Source organism: Diabrotica virgifera, chromosome 3 (genome assembly GCF_917563875.1).
Source record: "Diabrotica virgifera virgifera chromosome 3, PGI_DIABVI_V3a".
NCBI lineage: Eukaryota > Metazoa > Arthropoda > Insecta > Coleoptera > Chrysomelidae > Diabrotica > Diabrotica virgifera.
Genome location: NC_065445.1, coordinates 76,796,247 through 76,823,861, shown reverse-complemented (window position 1 = coordinate 76,823,861; position 27,615 = coordinate 76,796,247). Strand labels below are relative to the sequence as shown.

The window sequence follows — 27,615 nt, the reverse complement described above, 5'->3', positions numbered from 1 at the left end:
CCTGTAGTAAACATATATTTTTAAATTCTTTGTCTAACAAGATGATCAAATACAATAACCAATTCGTACATATTCGTATAAATTCTTTTTCTAGTAGTATTTGCTCCTGGATCGACACCAGGTGCGGGATTGATCATTTTTCTATCGAATCGATTTTGGAAAATCAGTCCCTTATTGGGATCCTGTTGGACTTTATAATTTAATGAATCATTGCATACAACTCGACCCGATTTCCAGTGGTAATATCCAAGATCCGACGGCTTGGGCACAACTCGCTTTTTCCCTAAAAATATTTAATTTTACTTCATATAATCAAACAAATAAGTAATAAAGAACTAAACTGATTTTTAAGTTTAACCGAAGTGAACTATGAGTAAGACCAAAAGTATAATAAAACAGAAATGTGACAAAAAGAAGCATTTTTTCAATGCGTCACAGATTATCAAATTCTCTCTAACGCATTACAGTTGGAAGTGACAGAAAAAAAATGTACCCCTATGATTAGTATACATTGAACTTAGAAAATTATGTATTCCTTGACGAGTATTTGCATATTAAAACGACTTATACTTATTAAAGATGTATAATTGGTTGGCGATTACAATACTCTAAATACATAACCAATCAATGATGCAAATAAAGGAAATTTGACACAAAAGTAATCGATTGTGATCGTATTTTCACAAATAATATGGTAAAATGACAATTGTAATTTCTAGGTTAGTATCTTTCAGCTACGTAAATATAAATATTTTATGTCATTGGTAGGTATATTCGGACATTGTGCAGTGAAATTTGATTTTATTTATTTATTTTTACAATAAAATATTTTAAATAATATCTAATATTCTGGCAAATAATTGTATAAATATTGATGTTTATATAAAATTAAATATTCTGACAACAGTAAGTTTCAGATTTAACTAAAATATCATATTATAATGATTTACGATATTCTTAAACTCTTATACATATGACGTCAAAATTAAAGACGCACTAAAAAAGGGGTTTGAGATAATCGATATATTATTATTGAATAGAATTATGAAAGTTTGACAAATGCCAGACGAATGGAGAAGCAGTATTTTTTACAAAAACAAGGGATAATATACAACAAGGCACACCATAAAAATATGGGAGAGAGTAATTGATAGACGAATACGTGAAGAAACCTAGATATCCGATAATCAATTTGGCTTTATGCAGGGCAGATGAACAACAGATGCAATTTTCATCATAAGGCAGTTGATGGAAAATACAGGAATACAGAAACAAATGGTCATATGGTATTCACTGATCTTGAGAAAGCATATGATAGATTTTCTGGAGAGATTCTGTGGTGGGCATGCACTCAATAAGAAAGGAGTCCCCGGTCAATGTGTAAAGATTGTGAGAGATATGTATGAGGGAGTAACAACTAGTGTTAGGACATGTGTTGGAGAGACTGATAAATTTCACGTGAAAGTAGGATTACACCGAGGTTTGGTGCGTAGTACTTATTTATCCTCATTAGTTTTGGATCAGATAACAGCGAAACTACAGGATCACATTCCCTGGTTCTTAATGTATCCTGATAATATGGTGTAGGTGGAACATAGTATATGCGACCTAGAGCAAAAACTGGAACAGTGGAGACAAGTTCTTGAGGGAAAAGGTTTAAAACTTAGTAGAACAAAGACAGAATATTTGGAATGTTCGTTTAAAGATAGAATTACTACAAATAAAATGATATCTTTGGATGGTGAAATGATTGTAAATAGGCAGAGTTTTAAGTACCTATAGGATCGGTATTACAGAAGAACAATGGGGAAATAGATGAAAATGCATGCAATAGAATTTATTAGAGTTGGATGGATTAAATGATAGGAAGCGAGTAGTGTCTTGTGTGATAAAAAAATTCCAATAAAGCGGAAGAGAAAATTATGTAAAACATCTATAAGATATGATGTACTGATCTGAATGTTGGACAGTTAAAAAGAAAGAGGAACAACGAATGCATGTGGTGAAAATATAAAGGAGTAACAAAAAAGGATAAAATTGGGAATGAGTATATTACAAAAAATATATTACAAGTAGTATAGGGGTGGCACAATTGTTGCCAAAATGAAGGAACATAGGTTTAGATGGTTTGGCCAGGTTCAAAGGCGATACGTTAATCACCCAATACGAATAACTGCTGAACAGCGGATTCCTGGAAGAAGTAGGAGAGTAAGACTAAAAAAGACCTGAGTGAGACGCTTTAGCAGGACATGATGATGATGATGTCAAAAAAGAAGTATATAAAGTTAATGACTTAAAACCGGGACCAATAAACCTTGGGTAAAAACTATATAAGATTTCTTATAAATATGCAAAAAATATATTTGCCTTTAAAAAAAGGTTTCCAGTCTTCATTGCCTAATTTTTCCGCGTAATCAATATATCCAGAGACTTCAAACCCTGACTTCGTCATGTATTTTAAAAATATAATTGTAGACAGAATTCCAACACGGTTGGGCCTTTCCCTCAGAGCTAAATCGACTTGTAGGTTGTCATGTCCAGTTAACCCTTCGCTGGAAAGTTCGTAGGGGTTATAAGGAGGAAACAAATAATTTAGGACTGCAGCTAATCTTGTTTCAAACTGTTTTTTGCTAAGAGTTTCTCCGGAGCTTCTGTAACCTTAAATAAAAGATGCCAATTAGAAAAATTCAAAACAGGAAATTAAACAAATCGATAAGAGAGAAAACAAAAGTAAAAAATGTAACATAACATATAACGGGATTAAAGTGAAGATTTATGGGTCACAATGCGAGACAGCAAGATAAAAAAAGGAATGCTGAAATACAAAACTGGAGAGCGTGGACAGGAAGAAGAGGAAGAGGAAGACTTCAGATGCGATGGAAGGACGATATTGAAAAGCTACAGGAACTCACTGGAAAAGCGCAGACAAGGACAGGCAGATATGGAAAGAATTTGGGAAGGCATATGTTCAAAGTTTGATAGAAATGAACTAAAGAAGAAGAAGAATTAGACAAATTACTGCTACCATATAAGGAAAGATTATATCAGATTTCAGCATCGAGGCTCTTACTACTTCTACTGAAAAAATTTCCAGATACCAAACACCTGGGACCAAAATGCTTGAGCTCTGGGAGACTCTTTTCAGTAACCTGATATGCTGCAGTATCTCCCCCAATTTTTCTAATTCTAACTATTCGACGAATTCATTCTATTGGAAGAAATTTCGCTTTAGCTGAAGAGGGCAATTCACAGCGGGTCATGGCGAAAAGAGTAGCTTCTCAGAGTGAAAACTTACGGATATGGAATAGGTTTCTAGATACAGATTCGACACAGAATAGAGCTCTCTCTCGTATACCTCCAATTACCAATGAGCAACAGAATAGGTATATCAAAATTTTTATTCGAAGAACTGTAGTGTAGGAAACAGAGGTTAAAACTCGCAAAATGGACTTAAGTCCCATTATATTTTTTTTTCTGGTATATCAAGGGGTGCTTATTATGAGACTAACTTTTTCTTAAAAAATTTCGACCCAGAACTCCCCTTTTCATCCCTTTAAATGGGGTAATTTGTGGTTTTTGCGAAACGTAGCCCTTCCTGTACGTTTTGCAAAAAATTTACTTAGTAGTAAAATGAAGAGTACTATATTTCCTACTATTTATTTTCCGACAGCATATATCTATCATCCACCGTTTAGCGAGGGTGGCGCCCCAAAATTGACACATTTTTAAAAAAGATGTTTTTAAAAAAATTTTTTTTTCCCTAACTGTAATGAAAATTAAGAAGAATCCCTGCGGTAATTAATCACAAATAAGTGGCTGATTTTTTGGTATAGGTTTCATTTAAAGGCAATTGCAAATTTTTTAATTGCAGGGTGTTACATTTAAAAAAAAACCTTTTTATACCATCAGAACCGCCTATGCTAGAGTAAAAAAACTTTCAGCTATTATCCGTGTATTAGTGTTGTTTAAAAAAATTGTATAATGCACCTCCATATTTCCCCCGAACCACCCCAAAAAAAGGGGAATTAATAAAGAAAATAATCAAAAATTGATTTTGGGTCACCACTGTGGCTTTAGGGTGCAAATAAAATACAATATGCATACGTCATAATGTGTAGCAGACAGTGTGTTCTTTAATTTTCCATAAGTACGTTATCCATAAAATTAATATGTGACGAAAGAAAAACAAATACTGGAGCCCGCCAAAGCATTTCTGAGGTTTACGGTGCCACTGTGCCGTAACGGTTGCTTATACGAAAAAAATGCATAGGACTTTATTTGTAGAGAAAATAGTGGTCTTTAATTCTATATAAGTTTTGTTTAAAAAAAATGCATAGGTAATGAGAAAATCGTCAAAACATGCTCTCCAAGGGATATGGGTAGTTTCTGCAGTTTATTTTCAAGGATAGGGGCAGTTTCCGCATTGATGTTGCAATAATCATATATATTTATGAAAAACCCTATTGATGAAGCACATGTCCATATGGGTTAAAAACCAAAAAAAATTTTTTTTTCGACCCCTCCTTTATTTATTTTTTTTTGCTACAGGGGTTGCATTAAGAAATCGCTTTTGGTGTCCATACATGGGTAATAAGAACGTGCACAAAATGATATATGAAGTATTTTAATTAGGCGCATTGGTGTGTGAAGGAGTCCAAGAAAATCACTTTCTTTATTAATTCTCCTTTTTTTGGGGTGGTTCCGGAAAAAAAATGGGGGTGCATTATAGAAATTTGTAAATAACACCAGTACATGGACAATCTCTGAAAGTTTTTTACTCTAGCATAGGCGGTTCAGATGGTATAAAAAGGGGTTTTTTAAAATGTAACACCCTGTAATTAAAAAATGGGCAATTGTCCTTAAATGAAACCTATACCAGAAAATCAGTCACTTATTTGTAATTAATTTCCCCAGGGGTTCTTCTTAATTTTCATTACAGTTAGGGAAAAATAATTTTTTTAAAAACATCTTTTTTAAAAACTTGTCAATATTGGGGCGCCACCTCCGCTAAACGGTGGACATATGACGATGATATGGACGATAGATAGATAGATAGATAGTTTATTTAGCTATAAGTTACATAATAATATTTATAGCAAGTCAGTAAATAGTTATATAGAAGTATAAAACAAATAAAATTAAGTATTTAAAACATTAAAATTATGTACATATAAAAACATACAATATAAACAGAAAACGTAATACAAATAAAATAATTAAACTAATTGTGGTCATTGTGTTACAGCTTGGGTATTCACACCATCATAATACTCACCCAGTGTATACGGACACATGGTCACTAAGTAATCTTTAACTTTGGTTTTAAACCCCGTAGTTGAATTTATATTTTTTAATTTTTGAGGTAATTTATTAAACAATTGTAAACCACAAACAGTGGATGACTTCCTGCTTAATTCTAGATGTCGGTATGGTACAACATATTGTCTCTTATTTCGTGTATTGTGTGAATGAATATCGCTGTTACATAAAAAAGTTGTTTTATTCTTATGAATCAGTAGCAGTAACTCGAAAATAGATTCCATACATGGTAATATGGTAATAGACATGTTCTGTTGGAAAATAAATTGTAGGTAATATTTATATAATATGTCCTCTTCATTTTATTATTAAGTAAATTTTTTGCAAAAAATACAGGAAGGGCTACGTTTCTCAAAAACCACAAATTACCCCCTTTAAAGGGATGAAAAGGGGGTTCCGATGCGAAATTTTTTAAGAAAAAGTTAGTCTTATACCCCCTTGATATACCAGAAAAAAAAATAAAACCGGACTCTGTTTCCTACACTACTGCTTCTATGTTTATATCAGCACTCCAAGGAGATTTCAGGTACGCTACAGGATTCAGAAATCGTTGATTATTACGGTTTATTAATTAAATTCAAGGAACTTAATCTCAAGGACTTATTATACAAGGAAAGGTAGAAGGCCGAAGATCGAGAAGAAGATCCCAATTAGATCAATCGACCAAATTACAGAAATATGCAAAATACCTATGCAAGAGTTAAAAGAAATGGCCAGAAATAGAGATCTTTGGAGACGAACAATGCACATCATAATGTCAACTACACTCCCTCCGAGGGGTCAGGACTGTAGAGAAAAATAATATTCAAACGGAATAGTCCTACTTCTTCTTTTAAAGTGCCCTATTAAGTCCCCTTGACCTTGGCGATTAACATCGCGAAACTGTCTCTGTCTCGAGCTATTCTAAATAGTTGCTCTGCTTTCTTTATACCTGTCCACTCCCTGATATTCTTCAACAAAGAGGCCTGTTTTCTACCAATTACTCTGCGTCCTTCGATTTTACCCATCATAAAAAGTTGAAAAATATTATACGGGTCTCCCCTTACTACGTGTTCAAAATAGGCTATTTTTCTATATTTGATGTTATCAAGCAGCTCGCGGGCAGCATTTGCTCTCTTAAGGACTACCACTTTTGTCAGAATAGCCGTCCATGGTATTTTCAGTGTACGTCTGTACAGCCACATTTCAAAGGCTTACAAACGATTAATGGTGGATATTTTTAATGCCCATGCTTCGACACCATACAAGAGGAATGACCAAATGTAACATTTAATCATGCGCTTTCGAAGTTGAAGTTGCAAGTTATCATTACAGAAGAATGACCTCATTTTTAAAAATGTCGTGCGGGCTATCTCGATTCTACATTTTATCTCTTTATCTGGATCTAGTTGTTCAGTAATATGACAACCAAGATAGGTATTTAAAACTGGGTACTCTTTGAATTATATGACCATCAACATATAACCGTGAATCTTGATGGGCCAAATGGCTAAATACCATGTATTTTGTTTTTGAACAGTTTATGTTTAGGTCAAACTCTCTTTCCACTATCTCAGTGGCATTTAAAAGGTGTTGTAATCCATTCATATCATCACTTAAAATAACTGTATCGTCTGCATATCTGATTGTATTTATCAGAATTCCATTAACTTTTACACCCCATTCCAAATTATGCAGGGATTCCTTAAATATTCTATCTAAATATAAATTGAATAAGAATGGGGACAGTATAAAACCCTGTCTGACACCTCTTTGTATTTTGCATATTTCTGTTGATTTTCTATTTATGCAAGCTGTTTGATGCCAGTATAATTTTTCTATGATTCGTACATCTTGACTCTCACTCCTATTTCCTTTATTATCGTAATTAATTTGTGATGTTGTACCCGATCATAGGCCTTCTCCTAGTCACTAAATACAGCAAAGACGTATTTCCTTTGATCTCGGCATTTCTGCAATAATACATTTGGTGCAAAGAGTGCGTCCCGAGTTCCCAGTCCATTTCTGAAGCCAAATTGTGTTTCATCCTGGTCTTCTTCACATTTATCTCTGATTCTATTGTGGATGATACGTAGAAAGATTTTCAAAGTGTGGCTCATAAGGCTTATCATTCTATAATCGCTACAGTTTTTCGGACGTTGTTTTTTGGTAGGGTTATGAATTCGGACTTTAACCAACCTTCAGGGATATCACCAGTAGAGTAAAACATCATTGAAAAGTTTGACCAGTATTCCAATATTTTCTTCGGGTCTATCATCATTATACAGTTCATTTATATAATTATACCAGGTAGCTCGAATTTCGTGTTCGTCTATTATCATTTTTCCCGACGAATCGGTTATAGTGTGTGGAGTTTTCTTATGATAAATACCAGCTACTTCTCTAAATTTTTTAAACATATTTAACGTATCATGTTTTTCATTCAACTTTTCTAATTCCTTGCATTTATCCTCCATGCATTTTTCTTTAGCTACCTTTATTTTTTGCTTAATTAGTTTCTGTTTTTCTTTGAATTCTGTCTTGTTATCTTTCAGTTTTCTTCTCTGCTCCATCAATTCCAGGATTTCATCAGTCATCCATTGTTGTTTTTTGTGCCTCTGCATCGTTGCTGTATATTTTTCCATTACTTTCCAGGTAAGATCTTTAAACGTGTTCCATATTTCTGTATTGATTTTATTTGTTGAATTCTTTAGCTGATTATTCAGGTAATTTTCTATTAGCGTTTTGTTGGATGCTGAGATATGTAATTTTGGTTTTTGGGGCTTTCTTGGACTTTTTTGAGCTTCACTTGAATGTCAGCTATTAGAGGGTTATGCCTGAACCGATATCTCCACCAGGATATGTCGTTGATCTCTTGACACCATGCTTAAATCTCTTGTTTACTAGAATATATAATCTATCTGATTTCTAATTGTATGAAGTGAGTTATCTCCTGGTCCCTTCCATGTGTATAATCTTCTTTTGTGTAATTTGAACCATGTATTTGCGATTATCATGTCATGTTCTTGACAAAACTGGTATAATCTATCGCCTCTTTCATTGCTCTCCCCTAGTCCATATTCACCTACGGTCAGATCTTCGACCAATTTTCGCGTTAAAATCTCCAATAATATATGTGATTTCGTTCCTTTTTAGATTGTTAAGTGCCTGTTTTAATTGACTATAGAATGATTCAACAATGCCCCTGAAGTAGGGGCATATATCTGGATAACATTGACATAAAATGGTTTACTATTTAATTGGAGTATCGCTAGTCTGTCGTTCACAGGTACAAAAATTTTCACATATTTCTTGAATTTAGATGTTATAAATATGCAAACTCCATTCCTATGATGTACGTCATCTTCTACACTTCCAGAATAGTATAGTGTGCCTTCATCTTGTTCACATGTTCCCGCTCCAGGCCAGCGGAGCTCACTGATGCCCATTATATCAATTTTTAAGCGTTTAACCTCTTGAACTAAGTTACCGAGCTTGCCTGCTGCATAGAGGCTTTTAACATTCCATGTGCCTAATCTGATTGTACTGCTAGACATTTTTAAAGTTGTCGAACTTTTTAAATTGTAGGGGTTTCGTGTGGTGACGACCGGGAAGGCCCTACAGTCTGGTGCGCGCCCTTCCCTGCCGGATCTTGGTTTCCGAGATCCATGATCAGTAATACTCTGAAAAATATAGGGAATCTTGTAGATAATTAAATGGAATACGTATCAGCATGGATAAATAATCTTATAATGGATGATGGACAAAGAAGTTATTGGAATGGAGACCAAGAGAAGAAAATAGAAGCGTCGGTCGAACGCATACAAGATGGACTGACGATTTAAGAAGGATAAATAAAAACTGGATAAGAGCGGCGCATGATAGACAGGGTTGGAAACAAGGGGAGAATGATAGAATAGCTGATCTAGAAGAACATTAAAAATCGATATGGCCATTTTTATAACTTGGCATTTAGTAAATATATATTTAAAGTAATTACCCAATTCAGCTATGGTTCTGCTTACTTCAATACTCTGCAAATAACATTCATCTTGATTGGTACCTAGTGAATCTAAATAGTCCTCGTAACAGTCAAATTGTAGAAGTCTTCTATCAGCTTCTATTTGTGGATTTGCTTTGAAGACAAATCTTGCCGCCATTCTGTACTGTGAAATAAACGACAATAATGGATATAAAAAAGTAAAATTTAAAAACTAAATGATTTGTCTGTCGTTGTTGACATTTTTAAAATGTAATTGTGATAAATGTAATCGTCCTCTTCTTCTCTCTTTAATTTTTGGCGTACAAGCAAGTGCATTTGCCAGCACATTTCTTAGTATAACATTTGGTCTTGCTCATGGCAATATGCAATACAAGACTGTTTATAACTTAATTTTCTACCAGCTATCTAACAGATTCATTATTATTCAGTTCACCGGGGTGCCATTGTTCGGCACTTGGCTAATCTGACCGACTGGCGATCATCATGGCAATCTTTATCTAACTGAACCAGGCTCTGAGGTTCTTGAATCAGGATGTTTCTCTTTTTCTTTTGGCCCTGGCATTTCAAATATTTTTCTTTTAATGATTGCATATTTGAATTTATTTCCCATAATGTATCCGAAGTATTGTAACTTTCTGGATTTGATGGTGGTCAGTAGCGCTCAACTAATCTTCATTCTTCTGAGAACCGACTCATTTATAATTCGATCAGTTCATGAGATTTTAAGTATTTTACGATCTAGTCACATCTCAAGTTCTTCCAATCTACTGCACATATCTTCGCTCAAGGTCCACGATTCGACAACATAATAAAGGACAGAGAAGACGTTGCATTGCAGCTTTCTTAGTTTTACATCAAGACAGAGGTTGTGACTTTTGAAGAAGCGCCCCATCCAGTTGTTGGTGGATTTAGTTTTTCTGCTCTTATCCCCTGGTTGTTGGATCATTCTTCATTTATTATGGTGCCGGAAGAAATTAGGGAAGGCCTACATTCAACTTTGGATGCAGAAGGCTGGATGATGATGATGATGATGATGATGATGATGATGATGATGATGATGATGATGGTGCCGAAGTAGTCACAGTGCGTCACTCTTTCTAATGGGGTTTGGTTGACTGAGAGTTTACCTAATATTATCTTTTTCTTGATAATTATCATGAGCTTTGTCTTTTTTTGGATTACAATGAGTCCATACGGCTGACGTGCTACGAGATTTTATTCATAAGAACTTACAGATTTTCTAGATTGTCCGCAAATATGATGTCTGCATATCTGATGTTGTTTATTCGGTACCCATTTAGCCAGGGCCACCTTCATATAGATGAGAAAATTCTTTTGCAACAGAGATATAAGCTATATAATCCCTCTACGATTAAGAATGCTAAGAGGTTACGTATTTAACACGCTATCATACGATGTAGAGGCCTGGACTCTCAAACATAACAACATAAAAAAATATTGAAACTTTCGAGATGTGGTGCTACCGTCGAATGCTGAAGATAAGTTGGGTTGAAATAATCACAAACCTTGAAGTAATCCGAAGGATAGGAAAGTCCCAAAGATTTTGTTAACGATAAAACGAAGAAAACTCGAATATTTGGGTCACCTGATGAGAGGTCATAAATACACATTACTTCAAACTGAATCCAGGCCTTAGAAGAATGACATGGTTGCGGAATTTGGGAAAGTGGTTTGGCTGCACCACTAATGAACTTTTTAGGTCAGCTGTAAACAAGGTTAGGGTAGCCTTGATGATTTCCAATCTCCGATAGAAGTGGCACAAGAAGAAGAAGACCCATTTAGTAGAATGTCTTTTTCAGTTTCAAAGATTAGATAAATAATCTTTTAAAGTAGAGATCGAAGATTTGAGGAGACAAAATACAGCCTTGTCTCACTCTCCATAATTTTCACACTTTCGGTGTGTTTACCTTCAACTCAGAGCTTTGCGGTCTGATTACAGTAAAGGTTTCTAATTATATTTTTAGACATCAGTTGTTAATTCCTGCTTCTTCTAATTAGTATGCTCATCATCTTGGCGTGTGTATTTGATTAAACGCTTTCTTGTGAACTCATACGTCGCAATTGACTCATCTGCATTCCTGGAAGAAGACAATTTTGGTTAAAAGTAGTTAAATGGTAAATGGTATTGAAGTGGGGTTGTAAGTCATTCTTGGCCTTTGTATTTGCTATAAGAAGATTCTAAGCCAACAGCGACTACTTTTGTGTAGTTCATCCTCCTCCTTTCTCTATTTAGTCCAGGGTAATAAGGTTTTTTTTTATGACACTTGAACAGCCAGGGTACTGAATCGTTTTTTCGACAGGTAATAACTATAAGAGCAAATTGTAACTATTTCCTGCGTAGGATCTGGCGGCCATTTTTATTTATAAACAATTAAGTGTCAAAAAATGACATTTTTCACTTTTTTTTTCAAATCAACGGAAAACAGGGAAACTTATTGGTTTTTTAGTACAAACATCTTCGAGATTATGGAAAAATCTTTAACTCGGATTAATCGGGACCGCGGCCGATCCGGGTTATCGAAAATTCGGGTTAGCCGGAGAAAATGGTAAAAATTATTAAAATATGGTATGCTTACAGATAAACTCCGTTATAATTGGCACACAGACACTTGTAAACCACGTTCGCGTTCCACACATACAAAGCGTCGTCGAGAGTCTCATTTTTAGCTTTCTTATCTTTGCACCGATTGTCCAAACTGTCTTTTGTTATCATTTTGAAACAAAAACAACATTTTAAGTTTTATTGCCATTACGTAGAAAAAAAATCACGGAAACACAAAATCTGAATATATTTACGAACGATTACAGAACGGAACGAACAATGCGACTTTACTACACACAATACCGTCTCGCAACGAGAACGAACTTATGTTATTTAATAAGAGTGAAGACTAAGACCATTGTTTGAAAAATAATTTTTTAATAGTTTTTTCTAAACAATGCTAAGACAGTTTCAAGTAAATAAAGGATACTACAGATGCCCGTTGGTTTCGATAACACATTTTTACTAAGGTATATTATGTATCAAATTACACAAATACGCATTATCTCTCATTGTATAATGTGTTTGACATTGAAAATTGAAACGAATGAACTACATAGGAATTCGCTAAAGCGACAAATTTTTACGAAGAAAGTTTATTATGATAAATAAAATTAGCCTGAAAAATATAAGATATTATAGTATTGGAACAATATGTTTATAAGGAAAGATAAAAGAAAATATTTTAAGATGTTGAAAAGAAATTGGAAAATCCAGCATAAAGGACATACATTTTTATTGTTGTAATGTTTGTCTGATAAAAATCGGTCCGGGTTTGCCGGACTTCCGGGTTATCGGGGGCCGACTTATCGGGGTTCCACTGTATTACAAAGTTTGATGTACTCATTTATTGTTACTATAATTACGAAAAAAGGTCGGAATTGCAAAAAAAATTATTTTCGCAATAACTGTTGAGAAAATTAGTGTAAAGCTTTTAAATTTTTGTCAAATATGGGTTCTTTGGTGCTTAATATGTTATAAAAATTTCAAAGCGATTCATTCAATTGTTTAAATTTTATTCAAATTGTTTATCCCAGAGAGCATTTTTTTTTGCAATAACATAAGTCAGGAAAAAAATGACGTTAGAACCATTCCGCAGGTGTCAAATGAAAGATCATGAGCTATATTTTTAACTTGGTTTAAAAAAAGTGAAATTTAAAAAAAGTTCAGGTATACTTTTTAAGGGACTATAGCAAGTTGCCTATATCTTTAAGAAAATTAGTGTTTATCTCCGACAGTTCACAAATGTTCAAAGATTATTGTATGCTATATACAGATGCATCAAAAAATATTGAAGGTGTGGGATGTGCCTATTGGGATAGCAGTAATAAAATTAGTAAAATGTTTAAACTAAATTCTATTATGAGTATATACACAGCTGAATTAATAGCGATAATGGAAGCACTAAAATATTTATCTAATATAAATCATTCAAAGTTTATAATTTTTAGTGACAGTAAAAGTTCTCTTAGTAAAATTAGTGCTATAAATCCTAAATCAAAAGTGAACTACATTGAATTATATATCATAAATAAAATTAAAGAACTTCAGCAACAAGGAAAGTCTGTTAAGTTGGCATGGGTTAAAAGCCACTGTGGAATAACTGGAAATGAAATGGTAGATGAATTGGCTAAAAACGCGGTGACACAAGGAGTATTAACCCATTATCTTTGTACGCCAAAAGATATTGAATCAAATTTATTCAAAGAGATTAAGAAAGAATGGAAAGAAAGGTATATTGATGAAAACGTAAATACAGGAAACCACTACAGATCAATCAGAAACTATATAACGGATAAACCTTGGTTTTCTAAAATGGAGTCGACAAAAGATATGATAAGAACCATATGCAGAATGAGATTTGACCACTGTCTTACTCCATCATATTTATTTAAAATTAATATAGCTGATAGTCCACAATGTATTTGTGGACAGTTGGGCAATCTACAACACAAAATTTTGACCTGTTCTCTTATCTCTAATAAAGTTAATATGTTTTTAAATTCACTGTATTCTTTGACTGATGTCCACCATCCCATTAATTTAAATTATTTATTAACATTAGAAAATAATGAGTTGGTATACCGACTATTGTATAAACATATTTTAGATATTAAGCTTAAATTGTAATTGTAAAATATAGAGTAAGTATTTCTTGTAAATTGTTATATGTTAAAAGAAAAAGAAAAGAAAAGAAAAGAAAAAAAAGAAAAGAAATATAAAAAAAAATAATAAAATAAAAATAAAAAAAAAATAAAAAAAAAATAAAAAAATAATAAAAAAAAAAGAAAGAAAATATATAAAAAGATATATAAAAAAAATAGAAAAAAAATATAATAATTAAAAAAATATAAAAAAAATATGTAGATAAAAATGAATGACGAACTTGGACAGTCCATAGTAAAATAGCTTTCGAATGAAGTAGAGGGCTAAAGAAGAATGTTGCAGTTTTTGCTGTGGAACTCTGAGAACATCATTTGGAAAAAAATTAATAAATATATATATATATATATATAAAAAATTATTAAAAAAAAATACAAAAATAATTATTTATTAGTAGAATTGTTTATTATATTAGTATTAGTTTTAGGATAAGATACGAAAAAATGACTAATAAAATAAAAAATAGTAAAATTGGCGAATGGATTTAGTGTCCGCAGTCATATAAACCCAAACAAACAACAAAAAAAGTGAATAAAAAATGCATTTATTAGTAATAAATAATTATGCAAAAGTATCGTAAATCTTTCCTTATAAACTTTTTATTTTGTTATATAAGAAATTATATATATTTATTACAAGTTTTTATCAATTATGATATAAATAACATTACTTGGTAGTTGTACACTTAAAACAGGGTAAAAAAGTTAATTTTTTTGGAAAATATTTTGCATAATTATTTATTATTAATAAATGCATTTTTGTTCACTTTTTTAAACCATGTTGAAAATGTAGCTCATGCTCTTTCATTTGACAGCTATGGAATGATTCTAACGTCATTTTTTTCTGATTTATGTTATTGCAAAAAAATGCTCTCTGGGATAAACAATTTGAATAAAATTTAAACAATTGAATGAATCGCTTTGAAATTTTTATCACATATTAAGCACTAAAGAACTCTCATTTGACAAAAATTCCAAAGCTGTACACTAATTTTTACAACAGTTATTGCGAAAATATTTTGTTTTGCAATTCCGACCTTTTTTCGCAATTATATTAACAATAAATGAGTATATCAAACTTTCTAATACGTCATTTTAAAGCTTTTTTCATAATCTCGAAGATATTTGTACTAAAAAAATCATAAGTTTCACTGTTTTCCGTTAATTTGAAAAAAAAAGGGGGAAATGCCATTTTTTGACAGTTGATTGTTTATAAATAAAAATGGCCACCAGATCCTACGCAGGAAATAGTTACAATTTGTTTATATAGGTATTACCTGTCGAAAAAACGCTTCAGTACCCTGACTGCTGAAGTGTCACGAACAGGGTATATTTTTGTCTTTTTACCCTGGCCTAATTAGATTTCTCCTTTAAATATCTTATCCTGAATATATTTACCGACTTAATACTTGTTACTGCTAATGTAACAGCACAAATTTTAAAAACTTCTAAATTTAAAATATTGTGCCTTAAATATCCATTTTTATATTTATTTATATGTTCATATTTATTTTATTTTTGTGTTATCCATTTTGTCAAATATATTATACAAACAAAAAATACTAAAATTTATCATTTACCATGCATTATTTAAAAAAAATACCTTTTTTATTTCATCATTTAAACTTTTGTCAACTACATCTAGATTTTGTGAATGTGTGTATATTAAGCATATACAGAGTGGGCCAGAGAAAATAGTCCACCTCGATTTGGGAGTATTTATCAGATTTTAAGGAAATAAAAAATAGGTCAATTTTGGATCTAAGGGGGACACATTTTTATAGTACATCTGTCATTTGTCAACCCCCTTGCTTCCATTTCCCCCACCCCTTATTTTTTAAATAGGGAATAGGGGTCGTGTGCTAGCTCATTTGCAAGGTTATTCAATTCTCTCTTCAGTAATATTAACATTGACATAATCATTTACACAGGGTGTCCAAGAAAAATTATTTTGAGTTAAATTAATTGAAAAAAAAGAAGAGTGTATGTAATTTATTTAACTCAGAATGCATTCTACTGCTGACAGAAAACAGAAAAAAATGTTTATTTGATAAATAAACATTGTTTGTTGCTTAAATTCAATATTCAACCTATCAAGAGGCAGATGGCTGGCAGCTTGAACATTGAAATTAAGCGAAAAGCAATGTCTGTTTATCAAAAAACAATTTTTCCCTTTTGTGACAGCAGTAGAATGTATTTTAAATTAAATAAATTACATGCATTCTTCTTTTTGTGTCAATTAATTTAATTAAAATATTTTTTGCTTGGACACCCTATATAAATAATTATGTTAATGTTGATATTACTGAAGAGAGAATGGAATAACGTTTCAAATGAGCTAGATCGCGACCCCTATTCCGTATTTAAAAATAAGGGGTGGGGGAAGTGGAAGGGAAGGGGTTGGCAAATGACAGATGTATGTATCGTAAAAATGTGTCCCCCTTAGATAATAATTGACCTGTTTTTTTATTTCCTTAAAATCTAATAAATACTGCCAAATATCGAGGTGGACTCTTTTGTTTGGCCCACTCTGTATTTTGCAAACAGTTACCTGTCGATTCGTATAATCTTACGGTATGTTTTTACACCTGAAACCTAAACTATTAAATTACCTATTATATGTACTAAACTTGAATCCAGACCCATATGTTCCAATTTATTACACAAAAAGTAAAAGTGCTACTCAAATATCAAGATATTTATTACTATAAATATAGAGCAAAAATTTGATTTAATGTCAGTTTCGTACCAACTTCAGTAGACAGCACCTACAATTTAACATTAACATCAAAAATGTTTCCCATTATATTTTTGGTCCTAGTGGCTTCCGCTGCAAATGCCGGTAATATAGGTATAGGACTCAACTCGGGAGGTTATGGCGGACTTTTGGGAAGCACAATTTCGCAGGTATTTTACTTTTGATTTTATTTATACGCACAACAGGCCGTCAAGACCTAGGGCATTTTTATAAAACATAATCATAAGATTAACTTATTTCAATTATTTTAAACAAAACTCAAACTTAAGTATAATTATACAAAATTCTTAATAGTACATTATTTGACGGATTTTGTTGTAAATTTTAAACTGTTTGGATTGACATGAAATTTGGCATTCGCATATCAAGCATGTCAAAGAAAAAAAGTGATATTGTGTCGAGGTGTATTTTTGCCCTGGGGGTGAGTTTCACCCCTTCTCGGGGGTGAAAAACATACGTTCAAAATAAGTCCGGAATTCGACAAACTGACTAATTCTAAGCAACTTTTATTCTATACGGCTTTTTCACTAAGCCAATACTTTTCGAGTTATTTGCGAGTGAATCATGTTCATTTTTCAACAAAACAAACACGTTTTTATACAATTTTTCGCAAATAATTCAAAAAGTAAGTATTTTATCTAAAAAACTATTCTTAGCAAAAATATAGCCTGTGAAAAAGTGAAAAAAATGGTGTACACACGAAGTATCTAGACCTAGTAGAAGAAGAGTTATAGCTAAAGAAAAATAGGTTCATATTCGACAAATTTCAAATAAATATAATTCAACGTGAAATAACCAAAAAATGAAGCACTTTTTGGAAAAAACTCATTGCAACTTTTTTAAAGACTAAAAAGCTTGATTCCTATTTTTATAAAAAAAGGTTCTAGCATCAAATGTAAGCAAGTTACGCTCAAAATACATTGGTCGCTTTTGATTTGGCAAAAAAAATCGGGACAATCACCCCCTAATTAACAACTTAAATAAAATTAATCGTTACCTCTTCACAAGTTGCTTTATTTATGTTGTGTTTATATGATCTGTAAGTTTCATCGATTCAACGTGCTTATTTTTGAAAAAAATTGGTTTTAAAATAAAATTTTTAAAATTTTTAATTTTGAAAAAAATGCTTTTCTTCAAAATAACTTAAAAATTATTAGCAATATAAAAAATCTTAAGGAGTAATAAAATGTACGTTTTGCTTTTCTGGATATTTTGGATTTATTGTTTTTCTGTTAGACAAAAATTGGTTATGCTATGGCTGTTCAAAGTTTGCATACACTCGGGATTAATGACTCGTTCAAGCCATTTTAACTACAGCCTTTTCAAAAATAAGCACTTTGAACCGATGAAACTTACAGATCTTTTTAGTGCTTTTCGCGATTCTTTTTATCAAAAAATAAAAGGGACCAACAATATTTTGATCGTAACTCACTTACTTTTAATGTTATAAGTTTTTTTTTAAAACAAAAATAAACCTTTTTTTTAAACACTTTAAATAAGTTGTATAGAGTGTTCCCCGAAAAGTGTTCCGTTTTTGGTTATTTCTCGATGAAATATTCGATTTGGAATTTGACGAATAAGAACCTACTTTTCATTAGCTACAACTTTGCTTCCACTAGGTCTACAGAGTTCTTATATGCACCATATTTTTCACTTTTTTATAAGTTATATTTTTATTAAGAATATTTTTTTCGACAAAATACTTTCTTTTTTGAGTTTTTTGCTAAAAACCGTCTAAAAACGTGGTTATTTTGTTGAAAAATGAACATTATTCACTCGCAAATAACTCGAAAAGTGTTGTCTTGGTGAAGAAACTCTATAGAACAAAAATCGCTTAGAATGAGACAGTTTATCGAATTCCGAACTTATTTTGGACATATATTTTTTCACCCCCGAGAAGGGGTGAAACTCACCCCCAGGGCCATAGCACACGTCGGCACAATATCACTTCGATTTTTTAAAATTTATAGGTTTTACAATATTTTACCGTTAAAGAATTCATTTATACCATTCATTTCTATTTTGTGCTTTTCTTTTCCAGTCCCTCATCTTCACGTGTTTGGTCTTCCTCCACTTTATTAATCCACCTAGTTCTGGGTCTACCTCTTGTGTTGGGACCGATTAGTTTTCTGGTCATTGCCATTCTTTCTAAATATCCCAACCATCTGATTCTTTGTGACTTGACGAACCTCGTGATCGTAGGTCCTTTATACAAAGCCATTAATTCGTTTGTTAGTTCTCCTCTTACATCTGATTTCTGTCTTCCATCATCCGAATACGAGTCTCAATATTTTCCTGTCCCATCTTTCCAGAGAATTTTCTTCCTTTTTATTTAACGTCCATGCCCCGCAGGCTTAGGGTTCTTACCACTGTTTTTCGTATAGTTTGCCTTGTCTAGAAACGTATTTTAATTTCGTTTTTCTTCACAGTTTATATATATATATGTTTTATTGATCTAACTTTATATTTTAATAAAAATGGTACACATTTTTATTTGATATTAGTATTACTCCTGTAGAGTAAATAGGTCCATTTTCCGTTGGAACTTTACTAAGCTGTAGACGGGGTTGTGAATTGCAACTTTTTAGAATTCCCTCTTGTCTTCAATGCAGCACCCATCTGGCTTGCACCTTTGCAGGAAAATGGTCTAAAAAGTTTTTTTAATTAAATATCTTTTAAAATATTTTATAAAATATTTTTATTAGGTTAAAAAACTTACACTTTTATATTTTTACTTATTTGTTTGTTTATCGATATCATAACTTGTTAAGCAATCTGCCAAGTTTAATTTTTAGCATGTGACTACATCATTTTAATGATTTTAAACTAATATTTTTTAAATTTGTTTAATTATTTTGTTTTTCTGTTGGTCCCGATTTTTTTCATACGTTTAATTTTAACTGCATAAATTTCAAATTTGTAGTATATTGTATAACACTGTATATATACATAATTGTATTCAATTCAGCTATTGTAGAAATGAATATAAAGTTCTGTGCATTTTAATAGTATTTACTATTTTTGTTGGGAGTTGATTACTTGATGACTTTTTAATTACCACTTCGGAAATAGTTCTCAAATAATTTTTTTTTTAATTTCCAAAGTGGAAATCGAAACGTTAAAATAAATATATTTTAAACTATAAGTATGATTAATTTCCAATAAAAATAATAAATAATTCAGAAGAAATGTTATCAAAATTATAGTACTTAATTGCGGTTAACTAATTCTGAAATTATTTATTAAATAATTTGTTAGTATTATCCTATTTATTATTTACAAAAATATCCATGTAAATAAACTTCCTTCATATTTTAAATTTAATTTTAAGTAGTAATTTAATAAAATCCTAATAATAAGTTGTTTATGTTTAGCCTGTCATAAAATAGTAGTAAATAAAGTATACATAATTATTTTTAACTATTTCTATATAATATTAAAAATTTAATAAGTCACAAAGTTAGACTAGTAAACTACTTTTTAAATATTCCTAAGTAATTTATAGGAAATTAATATTGTAAATGAATAAAAAATATTGTTAACCTTATTATTCTTAATTGTAATTATTAGATACATAATATAATAGTTAGCAAAATTCTTATCTGTCACTTTACTCATCCTAGACGGTCGTCCGATTTGGACACCGTGCCACCTTAAATGTTTTCTCAATGTTCTCTCAATGATTTCTCTTAAAATGTTCCACTTTTCTCTATCCTCTGCAATTCTGAAGCAAAGGTTTAGTGGAGCTCCGATCTCTTTTGTAATGTGGTCCACATACCTTGTTGGTAATCTTCCCCGGGCTCTCAATCCTTGCACCATTCCCTGCAATGTCAGCTTCTCGAGCTCATCTCTACGGACCACAAGACTAAAGTAACCGGTGATTTTTTCGCTCACAATGTGCCGGATCCTACTTGTAACGTGCAGCTATCTAAGAATAGACTCGTTGGTTCGTCTTGCGGTCCTGGCTATTCGTAACATTCTATTTGTTCTAACAACTCCGTCAATTCTTCCAGGGATTCCCCAAAAAATAAACAGAATGGGCTTATCACGTAGACTTGCCTTACACTCTTACCCACCCTGAACGTCTTCGACAGTTCTCCATATGCCCTTACGTTTGCTGAGTTTTCTACTTAGAGATTTATTAGCAATGTCACTAGATGTTTTCAACCACCCATTTCCTCCAGGTATTTACACATTTTGCCTCATCTGAAACTGCGAATGCTTTACTGTAATCAATAAAAGACAGATATGTGCTTACACTGGATTCCCTTGATTTCTTTCGATAATCTGTGTTAGATTCAGAATAAGCTCTCTGGTGTGATCCTTCCTGGTATAAATCCTGCAAGGCGGATTAGTTGGTTACCATAGTACTAGGCCGCCATTGTTATACCAAAAACATTTACATGTGCATTTTGCTACTTTAAAAGGGTTTTCGCCCTTATAACAGGCTTAGTGACGTGTATATTTGTGTTATCGACTACAAAAAGGCATTTGATAGAGTAAAACAAGATCAACACAAGATGATAGAGGCTTACGAATAATATATACGTAGGAAAAATGAAAGAATACCCATGAACGAACATATAAAAGACGCTGTATTTTCCTGTCACCGTGTCACACAAAAAATTGGCCAGCGCAAGTACATGTAATAATTATTGTTACATGTACTTGCACTGGACAATTTTCTTTGTGACACGGTGACAGGAAAATAGAGCGTGTTTTATATGTTCGTTCATGGGTATTCTTTCATTTTTCCGACTGTAATTTATATTACAGCCAAACTGCCAACATTAAAGTGGATAATCAATTGACAGAGGCAGTCTCCATAGAGAGAGGAGTGAGGCAAGGATGCATTCTGTCCCCGTTGTTGTTTAATATACACTCTGAATATATCTTCGAGCAAACGCTGAGAGAACTACAGGAAGGCGTATTACTCGACGCAGTGCGTCTAAACAACATTAGATATGCCGACGACGCAGTAGTTTTTGCAGATAGTCTAGATCAATGATTCCCAAAGTGGTCCAGGTGGACCCCCAGGGGTCCACGAGGGACTCAACGGGGGTCTACGTTGGCCTGAAATAAAAATGGGGGTTCACAAGTTGCAAGTGGGGACCCACGAAAATTTATAGCGATTTGGTATTTATTTAAACAAATTTGAATTTTTTTATTGTAAAATATCAATGGAAAAAATAATATTTTATTAGTAGTGACTCAAAAATGTTATTATAATGCATCATAACAAGTTATTTTGATTAAAAACAAGTTTTGGGTCAAATTTTAGTGTAGAAAACGTTAAAATACCGTTTTCTGCATTTTCCTCCATTCCCAAAACACATGTCTTTCGATTTGACTGAAAATTTGCCCACAGATAGCCAAAACACAGGACTTTAAGTGGTTAAAAGAATTTGTATCGTTTTACAATACAAAAAAAAATACGTGGAATAATATCAGAGTCAAAAATATAGGCGTCTACTGTAAGTACAATTAATTCGGAAAATATCGACCATACGAAAAACAATGGTTAAGAAAATTATAATAAATATTGTAAACACAATTTATTTGGATCAACTTCAGTTCCTACCATTTTTGTCGAAAAGTTGAGAATTGCGGAGATATTGAACAAAAACCACTGCTATCAAATCAATCAGGGCTTATGCTCGCGCCTTTACCGCATAAGTACTACCTGAAATATTGATTTTAGCAAAAACATGAAAGAAATCAAAATTGTATAAAATTTAATTCTCTCCATTTTTGTATAGGTACATTTTTGTTATAAAACTAATAATAAACGAGATAATTCAATAATTATGCTGTAACTGTCACTCTTTCCTCCATCCCATAACTCGGAAAATATCGACGTCACAAAAAAATTTATAATAGAATAAATTATACGAAATCATATTTTCCACAACTTCAGTCCTTACACTTGTTGTCGAAAAGTTAAATATGGCGGAGATATTGAGCAAAAACGGTTCTCCTTTATTCGCGATTTTAAATTGACCCCCTTCTTTAAATTGACCCCCTACTATATAATTTTGACTCTATTGCATGTAACTTTTCTTGTATTGTAAAACTATACAAATTTTTTTAACCATTTCAAGTCCTGTGTTTTGGCTACTGTGGGCAAATTTTCAGCCAAATAGAAGAATATGTATAGAATGGAATAAAATGGAAAAAACAGTGTTTTAACGTTTTCTACGCTAAATTTTGATCAACAACTTGTTTTAGAACAAAAAATTTGTTATAATGCCTAATAAGCACATTTTGGACATAGTCCAGAAAGCCACTGCGCATCCGCTATGAAAAATATTCTAATTCGGATTTTTTGCACAATCTTACTCAAAAAGGACTCCTTTTAACAAATTTGCATGTTGCCAGGACCAAAAGGTGGTCAAAAATTTTTTAAACGTTTTTTTTTGTTTTTTCCTAAAATTATTTTTTTTTGCATGGAACAATTTTTTTTAGATTTTTTGGATCATTCCAAACAGAAAAGGTTTTTAGTGACTTTTCTCTAAAGTTGATAGTTTTTGACATATAAGCGATTAAAAATTGAAAAATTGCGAAATCGGCCATTTTTAACCCTCAAAAACTATGTGAAAAACTGAAAATTTGAATGTTGCATCGATTCTTTAAACATCGATTGATGAAATCCCTAAGAGTTTTTTGCAATACAATATCAAAAACCCCTTTGTTTTTTAATTGCCAATCAAGCGTGCGCGACACTATTTTCCACCGTTGCATATGTATGCAGTATGGTGCAAATGAAAGGAATAAATTCGTTATTTCGTAAACTGGCGACTTTAAGGAAAAATCCCGAAACAGGTCGATTTTTATTTTTAAGTTATGATATTGTGACATATATGGTATACTAGTGACGTCATCCATCTGGGTGTGATGACGTAATCGATGATTTTTTTAAATGAGAATAGGAGTCGTGTGCTAGCTCATTTGAAAGGTTCTTCAATTCTCTATTCGGTAATATAAACATTTACATAATTATTTATACAAGGTGTCCAATAATTTAATTTTTTTGTCAATTTGCCAAATGATTTAATTTAATAAAAATTTTTTGGACACCCTGTATAAATAATTATGTACATGTTTATATTACTGAATAGAGAATTGAAGAACCTTTCAAATGAGCTAGCACACGACCCGTATTCTCATTTAAAAAAAATCATCGATTACGTCATCACGCCCATATCATAACTTAAAAATAAAAACCGACCGGTTTTGGGATTTTTCCTTAATGTCACCGGTTTACGAAATAACGAATTTATTCCTTTCATTTGCACCATACTGTATACACATGCAACGGTGGAAAATAGTGTCGCGCACGCTTGATTGGCAATTAAAAAACAAAGGGGTTTTTGATATTTTATTGCTAAAAACTCTTCGGGATTTCATTAATCGATGTTTAAAGAATATCTACCTACCTTGGCAACATTCAAATTTTCAGATTTTCACATAGTTTTTGAAGGTTAAAAATGGCCGATTTCGCAATTTTTCAATTTTAAAACGCTTATATGTCAAAAACTATCAACTTTAGAGAAAAGTCACTAAAGACCTTTTCGGTTTGGAATGATTCAAAAAATCTAAAAAAAAATTGTTCCATGCAAAAATAATAATTTTAGGAAAAAAACAAAAAAAAACGTTTAAAAATTTTTTGACCAACTTTTGGTCCTGGCAACATGCAAATTTGTTAAAAGGGGTCCTTTTTGAGTATGCTTGTGCAAAAAATCCGAATTAGAATATTTTTCCTAGCGGATGCGCAGTGGCTTTCTGGACTAACAACCCTTCTATCAAAACATTATTTTTTTAATTGATAATTTACGATAAAAAATGCAAATTTGTTTAAATAGATTCCAATTCACTGTAGAATAGCTTAAAATGATATTTTGAGAAAAGAAAAGAAGACGACAAAGACTTGCAATGTCTTATTTTCACCCCCCTCCCCCCATGTTTTCCATTGGAGGAAGCATGGTAAAAATGTAGCAGCATGGGGTCCACCGAAACCAGTATATTTTTAAAAGTGGTCTACGAGAAAAAATAGTTTGGGAACCTCTGGTCTAGATGGTTTGTAAAGAATAATGTCGCGCATACCAGATATAAGTATAGAACACGGACTTGATCTCAATACGAAAAAAACAAAGTATGTACATGGTAGTCAGTAAGCGGGAAATATTACATACACAGTTTTTGGTTAACCAACAACCAATTTGCAGGGTGAACAGCTACACATACCTTGGTACTAACACAAACATAAACAGTCAATGAGACCATTTAAGTGAAATAAAACAACGTATATTAAAAGCGAGATCAGCGTTCATAATGATGAAGTCTTTTTTCAGAAGTCACGATTTACCACTTGCTACCAAAATCTATATCATCAGATGCTATGTATTTTCTACGTTATTATACAGAGTAGAGGCCTGGACATTTTCCGAAATTTCTTTAAGAAAACTCGAGGCATTCGAGATGTGGTGTCACAGACGCATTTTAAGAATTTCGTGGGTGGATCGTGTGACTAATGTTGAGGTCCTGCGTAGAATAGGCAAGGAATGCGAGATTATTAACACCATCAAAGAGCACAAACTAGAATATCTTGGGCATGTTATGAGAAATGAACTAGGGATGGAAAAAACCTACCGGTTATAACCTACAACCGGTTTTTTACTTGTAATAATCGGTTTTTTGGTTCTTTTTTTGTTTCGGTTATAACCCGTTTTTTTGTTTTTAAGGTAATAACCGGTGAAAAACCGAATAAGTTACTACCTCTGGAAGAAATCATGAATTGAGAGAAAAAATGGAGAAATTTTTATACACCGCGCGCGCGATTGAGAAATTTTAAACTAACCGAAACTGAAACCAATTTGACAACACTGATGACTGATTTCTATTTTGATCCCAATTGGCTACAATCCCATCGCCGGTTATATATCGATGGATTATCTTGGGATCTATTCTTGGTATATATTGTAACCTGTTGAGTATTGCCTATTGATTAAAAAAAAACGAGAACCGGTTTTTGGTTTAATCGGTTTTTTAAGCGGTTATAGCCGAAAAGTTAAATCGTAGGTAAAAAAACCGGTTTAACCGAAAACCGGTGTTTTGTTAACAACCGCCATCGCTAGAATGAACAGAGATATTGCTCGTTGCAACTCATTCTTCAGGGCAAGGTATTTCAAGGACTATTCACCGTAAGAAGAAACACAGAGGCTTTGTCCTTCTAATATTATGTTACTATGTTTTGTGTCGACAATTATTCTTCCATGAGGAATTTATAACCCCCTATAAGAGGAAGCTCTTAAGATGGCATGTGCTATTCTAGAAGTACTTGGCTAATTTTAATAAATAATTTTCCACACTATCAAGTTTTTTGAGAAAATACACCTGTTGTCAGTTTGACCTATATTAATGATGTTACCGTACTCGTCAGTTATGTATACTGTTTAATATTATTGAAATATTTTGCAATAGATATTCAGGCTTTGCCTATTTAATTTTATTTATAGTAGAGTAGGTACACGTAAGGGAGATAAGACTGACTAGAATTGGTGATTTTAAAGAGAAATTATTTATCATCATTTTTTTAAAATGTGTAAACCAATTATTGGTGTTAAGGAATTATAGACAAAATTGGACTTATGATACATTCAAGATATTTCTAAAAATTTGTTATTAATTTTTTAGCAAGCTACGAGTACATCAATTGCAAATTCTGGACCAGTAGCTGTAGCCGCCGCCCCAGTAGCTGTAGCTGCTGCATCGCCAGTCCTTGCTGTCTCTCCGCTTGCTGTTGCGTCTGGTGCCATCGTATCTGTACCCACGGCAACTAGCTCCCAATCACGAGTTGACGTCATCAATTCTCGCCCTTTGGTGTCTCAAGTTGTTTCTTCTGTACCAGTAAATGTAGCACTTGGTGGAGGATATGGCAATGGATATGGCACTGGATATGCCAATGGCGTTATTGATAATGGTCTCGTAGCCAGTGCTGGTCTTGTAACCGGGAGCGTTAATGCTGTAAACTCTGTAGGTTACAGCAATGTAGGTTACGGTAATGTTGGAAACGGACATGGATATAGAGCATACTAGATTGATGAATATGTTATGTAGACAGTAACTTTTTTTAAATAAACCGACTGTTCATTGACGAAATGTTTTTTATTTATTGATGTTCAGCATAAAGCAAACAAATGCCTTCTTAAAGTCCATGAAACATAAATATGACGGTTTGTTGTATTCTAATGATTTCTCTTGAACTTTTGAGAAGGGCCTAAAACCTCGTTATTCTCTACTAATGTTATAATTTCAGTCAGTTTGTTTGTTATAACTTTGGTTGCTAATTTTAAAGTTGTGTTTAGTGAGTTAATGCTTCCTTTACCTCTCCCTCCACTTTTTTCGTTTTCCTGAGACTGGGATGGTAGTATGTAATTTTACCATGTTTCACTAAACTAAATTCAATTGCTAACTTTTATAAAATAATTTGTACACTGGCGGGCAAAAAATTTAGATCACTGGATGAATTATACACGTTTGATGCATCGAATTTCCTTAACCTGCTGTCCGATTTGAGTGATTTTTTAGTATCTTATAGCTTTATTATTTGAGAATCTCAATGTATTAATATTGTTGCTAGACAGGTAATTGCCATTTTATACCGGGTGTAACAATCATACGGTGTTTTTTCCTTAAAGTTCGGAACACTCTGTGGAATATTATAGCGTAGGTAAAATATCGAAATTAAAACTCAATTGTAGCATTAGACTTTCTTAACATTTTATTTTTTGATTCATTTGCATATGTTGGATAATAAAAAAGTTAGGTACTT

The 27,615-nt window shown here is 32.4% G+C and overlaps 2 protein-coding genes across 3 annotated transcripts; one reads left to right on the top strand and one right to left on the bottom strand.

Moving 5' to 3' along the window:
• Window positions 1-9,552, bottom strand: LOC126881161 (cilia- and flagella-associated protein 299-like). 2 transcript variants are annotated; one of them, XM_050645239.1, is made up of 3 exons: window positions 9,299-9,552; window positions 2,368-2,658; window positions 1-283 (listed from the first exon to the last, which is right to left on the bottom strand). In XM_050645239.1, the coding sequence occupies exons 1-3, from the start codon at window positions 9,456-9,458 to the stop codon at window positions 21-23; spliced, it is 714 nt and encodes a 237-aa protein (XP_050501196.1). In that variant the 5' UTR covers window positions 9,459-9,552; the 3' UTR covers window positions 1-20. The 2 variants fall into 2 exon arrangements, with proteins under 2 accessions (XP_050501196.1, XP_050501197.1); XM_050645240.1 differs by lacking the exon at window positions 9,299-9,552 and adding an exon at window positions 5,276-5,439.
• Window positions 9,553-16,760: 7,208 nt separating this feature from the next.
• On the top strand, window positions 16,761-26,942 carry LOC126881162 (cuticle protein 64-like). The gene is made up of 2 exons (XM_050645241.1): window positions 16,761-16,933; window positions 26,478-26,942. Exons 1-2 carry the CDS (start codon window positions 16,820-16,822, stop codon window positions 26,877-26,879), a joined length of 516 nt encoding a protein of 171 aa, XP_050501198.1. The 5' UTR covers window positions 16,761-16,819; the 3' UTR covers window positions 26,880-26,942.
• The last annotated feature ends 673 nt before the right edge of the window (window positions 26,943-27,615 follow it).